At 62.1% G+C, this 2,735-nt stretch overlaps 1 protein-coding gene across 1 annotated transcript; it reads left to right on the top strand.

Annotated features, from left to right (window-relative positions):
- The first annotated feature begins 456 nt into the window (after positions 1-456).
- Positions 457-2,254, top strand: LIF (LIF interleukin 6 family cytokine). Its single transcript, XM_052654474.1, has 3 exons — positions 457-527; positions 841-1,087; positions 1,844-2,254. The coding sequence occupies exons 1-3, from the start codon at positions 457-459 to the stop codon at positions 2,252-2,254; spliced, it is 729 nt and encodes a 242-aa protein (XP_052510434.1).
- Positions 2,255-2,735: the final 481 nt, after the last annotated feature.

Below are 2,735 nucleotides of genomic sequence, written 5' to 3'. Positions count from 1 at the left end.
CTCCTGGACAGGCCTGGACAGCTCTCCCCTCTCCCTCTCACCTTTCACTTCCCTCCCTCCCCCGCCCACCTGGCTGCCTGCGACCTTTTCCCTTTTTTTCTTTCCTGGTTGCACCATTCCCTCTCCCTCTCGAAGGCTCTGGGGGTGTCTGTGGAAGCCCAGGATTCTCCTTGTCCTAACCCGCAACCTGGGACGGGGACCAGTGAACAAGAGTGTGGGGGTGGGGGTGGGGGGTGGAGCGCGGAGGCCAGGAGCAGCGGGCAGCCAGGAAGGGAGGCTCTGAAGGATGCCCTGGCGCTGGAGGAGGGGGCAGAGTTGCAGCCCTGGGGTGGAGTCCAGGGTCCCAGATAGGAGACTGGCCATATCTGGAGGAGGACCACAGAGAAGCTGGGGAAAGGTGACAGGATCAGGGGAAAAGGGCCCAGTGAGCCCACATCACCGAGACAAGTTTGGGAGATGAGGGTCAGCAGAAACTCCCGCTCCCTGTGGGCCTGGTGGGAGCCCGCACTGGGAGACAAGGGCATGAAGTAACACAGGAATCTGGACCTTCCTGGGGAGATAAGGACTGATCTTTTCCTTGAGACCTGGGGCGTTGTCCCCTCCTGGCAGAGGCCTGGATGGCTGGTATCACTCTGAACCCGGTTCCCAGCTGATAGGAACAGCTCATGTCCTGTCCCCTCAGGAGACAGCAGGGAGTGATAAATAGGGAGATTTAGCGATCTGGGGAGGTAAATGCAGGGACATCACCAAAATCAGAAACCACCAGGTCTGGAGAAGAGAGAGCTGGAGCCTGAGAGGGGAAGATCTCCGCAGGACCAGAGTTGCAGCCTCTCCCCCAAGCTGGCTTGCCCACCGCTGCCCTCCACCCCCCCGCTCCCTGCTCACGGCTCTCCACCTCTTGTCCGCAGGAGTCGTGCCCCTGCTGCTGGTTCTGCACTGGAAACACGGGGCCGGGAGCCCCCTTCCCATCACCCCGGTCAATGCCACCTGCGCCACCCGCCATCCCTGTCCCAGCAACCTCATGAACCAGATCAGAAACCAGCTGGGACAACTCAACAGCAGTGCCAACAGCCTCTTTATCCTCTATGTAAGTCTCCCCCTCAGGGTGCCGAGGAACAAGGCAGGGAGGGGCTGGGGTTTGCAAGCAGGGACCTTGGCTGGTGCGGCTGGTCAGAGAAGGGAAGGGTGTGTGGTTTTGTCCCACCGCACCCAGATCCCCCCCAGCTGTCTCCCCATCCCTCGGCCGAGGCCTGGCCTCTTTCCCTGGGTGCCAAGGTAGATGGGGGGCCAGAGGCGCCTGGAGAAGAGGCGGCAGGCAGGGCTGGCACTTGTAGCGTTGGGATTGGTCCACCTGGTGGAGGGAGGCAGATGAGAGACAGAGAGGGAGGCGGTGGAAGGGACTGGGAGGTGCTGTTGAAAGAGATGGCGGGCTGTGGGTGACGGGGTGCGGAGCCGCCCAGGAAGAGGGTGAGCACGGTGGGTGAAAGGGCAAGTGTATGTGGTGCACACGGCTGGAGGTGAGACTGGGTGTTTCCCTCCTCTCCCTTGTGGTCCTGATGAGGGTGAGGAGGAGGGTGCCTCCTTGCGTGGGATAGAGGCTGGATGCTTTACCAAGTGCATTCACGCCCACTGCTACTTCTGGCTCTTGGGACAGTCCCGAGATGCCTGCAGGGCAAGTGATTGGGTTCTCAAGCCTGTGTGTGTTTGTGTGTGTGTGTGTATGTGTGTGTGTATTGGGGGGGGCGACACTGACGCCCAAGGGCTGACCACAGGCTGGGCGGCAGGGCTGGAGCAGCCGTCCCTGCCTCCCACTTCACCGCCCCTCTGCCCCTCTGCTCCTCAGTACACGGCCCAGGGGGAGCCCTTCCCCAACAACCTGGACAAGCTGTGCAGCCCCAACGTGACCGACTTCCCGCCCTTCCACGCCAACGGCACGGAGAAGGCCCGGCTGGTGGAGCTGTATCGCATCATCGCGTACCTGGGCGCCTCCCTGGGCAACATCACGCGGGACCAGAAGGTCCTCAACCCCTACGCCCACGGCCTGCACAGCAAGCTGAACGCCACGGCTGATGTCCTGCGGGGCCTGCTCAGCAACGTGCTCTGCCGCTTGTGCAGCAAGTACCACGTGAGCCATGTGGATGTGACCTACGGCCCTGACACCTCGGGCAAGGACATCTTCCAGAAGAAGAAGCTGGGCTGTCAGCTCCTGGGGAAGTACAAGCAGGTCATTGCCGTGCTGGCTCAGGCCTTCTAGACGGGAGGTCTTAGATAGTAGGGGACTCTCCAACTGTGGCCATGGCCCAGAGCACCGCCAGACCTGAGTGGGGGCCCCTGGCAGACCCCAGGGGGGGTTCCTGGCCGGTCCACTCCCCTCCAGGGTGGGCCGCCACGATGCCGAGCAGAGCTAGAACTCCCAGAGGCAGAGTCTATATGTGGTGCCAACTAGAAAGGAAGGTGCCCCTTCTTCTGGGAGACTGCAGCCAGGCACGGGCTGGGTTTTGGCCCCCGACTTGTCCCTCGGTCAGGGTCTTTGTGAGCAAACCGCACAAGTTGTCTTTGGCGACCCTGACCACGGGACAAGACAGCAGGGGTTGGGGGCACTAACCCGCACCCCCCACACACAAGCAGAATGACCACCATCAGTGCCTTGGCTGACCTTAAACAGTCTGGTTGGAGCTCAGGCAGCCCGGAGGGGCTGGGATCCGGAAGGACCCGGGATCCGGAAGGACCCTTGG

Source organism: Budorcas taxicolor, chromosome 17, assembly GCF_023091745.1.
Source record: "Budorcas taxicolor isolate Tak-1 chromosome 17, Takin1.1, whole genome shotgun sequence".
Taxonomy (NCBI): Eukaryota; Metazoa; Chordata; class Mammalia; order Artiodactyla; family Bovidae; genus Budorcas; species Budorcas taxicolor.
Note: the sequence above shows the minus strand (reverse complement) of the source record. Positions and strands in the feature narration are given on the sequence as shown.

Excerpts from the sequence above, each read along its gene's own strand:
- LIF (XM_052654474.1), top strand. The coding sequence starts at position 457 with ATGAGGGTCAGCAGAAACTCCCGCTCCCTGTGGGCCTGGTGGGAGCCC. Across the intron at positions 528-840 it reads CTGGGAGACAAGGGCATGAA|CTGGCTTGCCCACCGCTGCC; the intron begins GTAACACAGGAA and ends CTCTCCCCCAAG. Across the intron at positions 1,088-1,843 it reads ACAGCCTCTTTATCCTCTAT|TACACGGCCCAGGGGGAGCC; the intron begins GTAAGTCTCCCC and ends TCTGCTCCTCAG.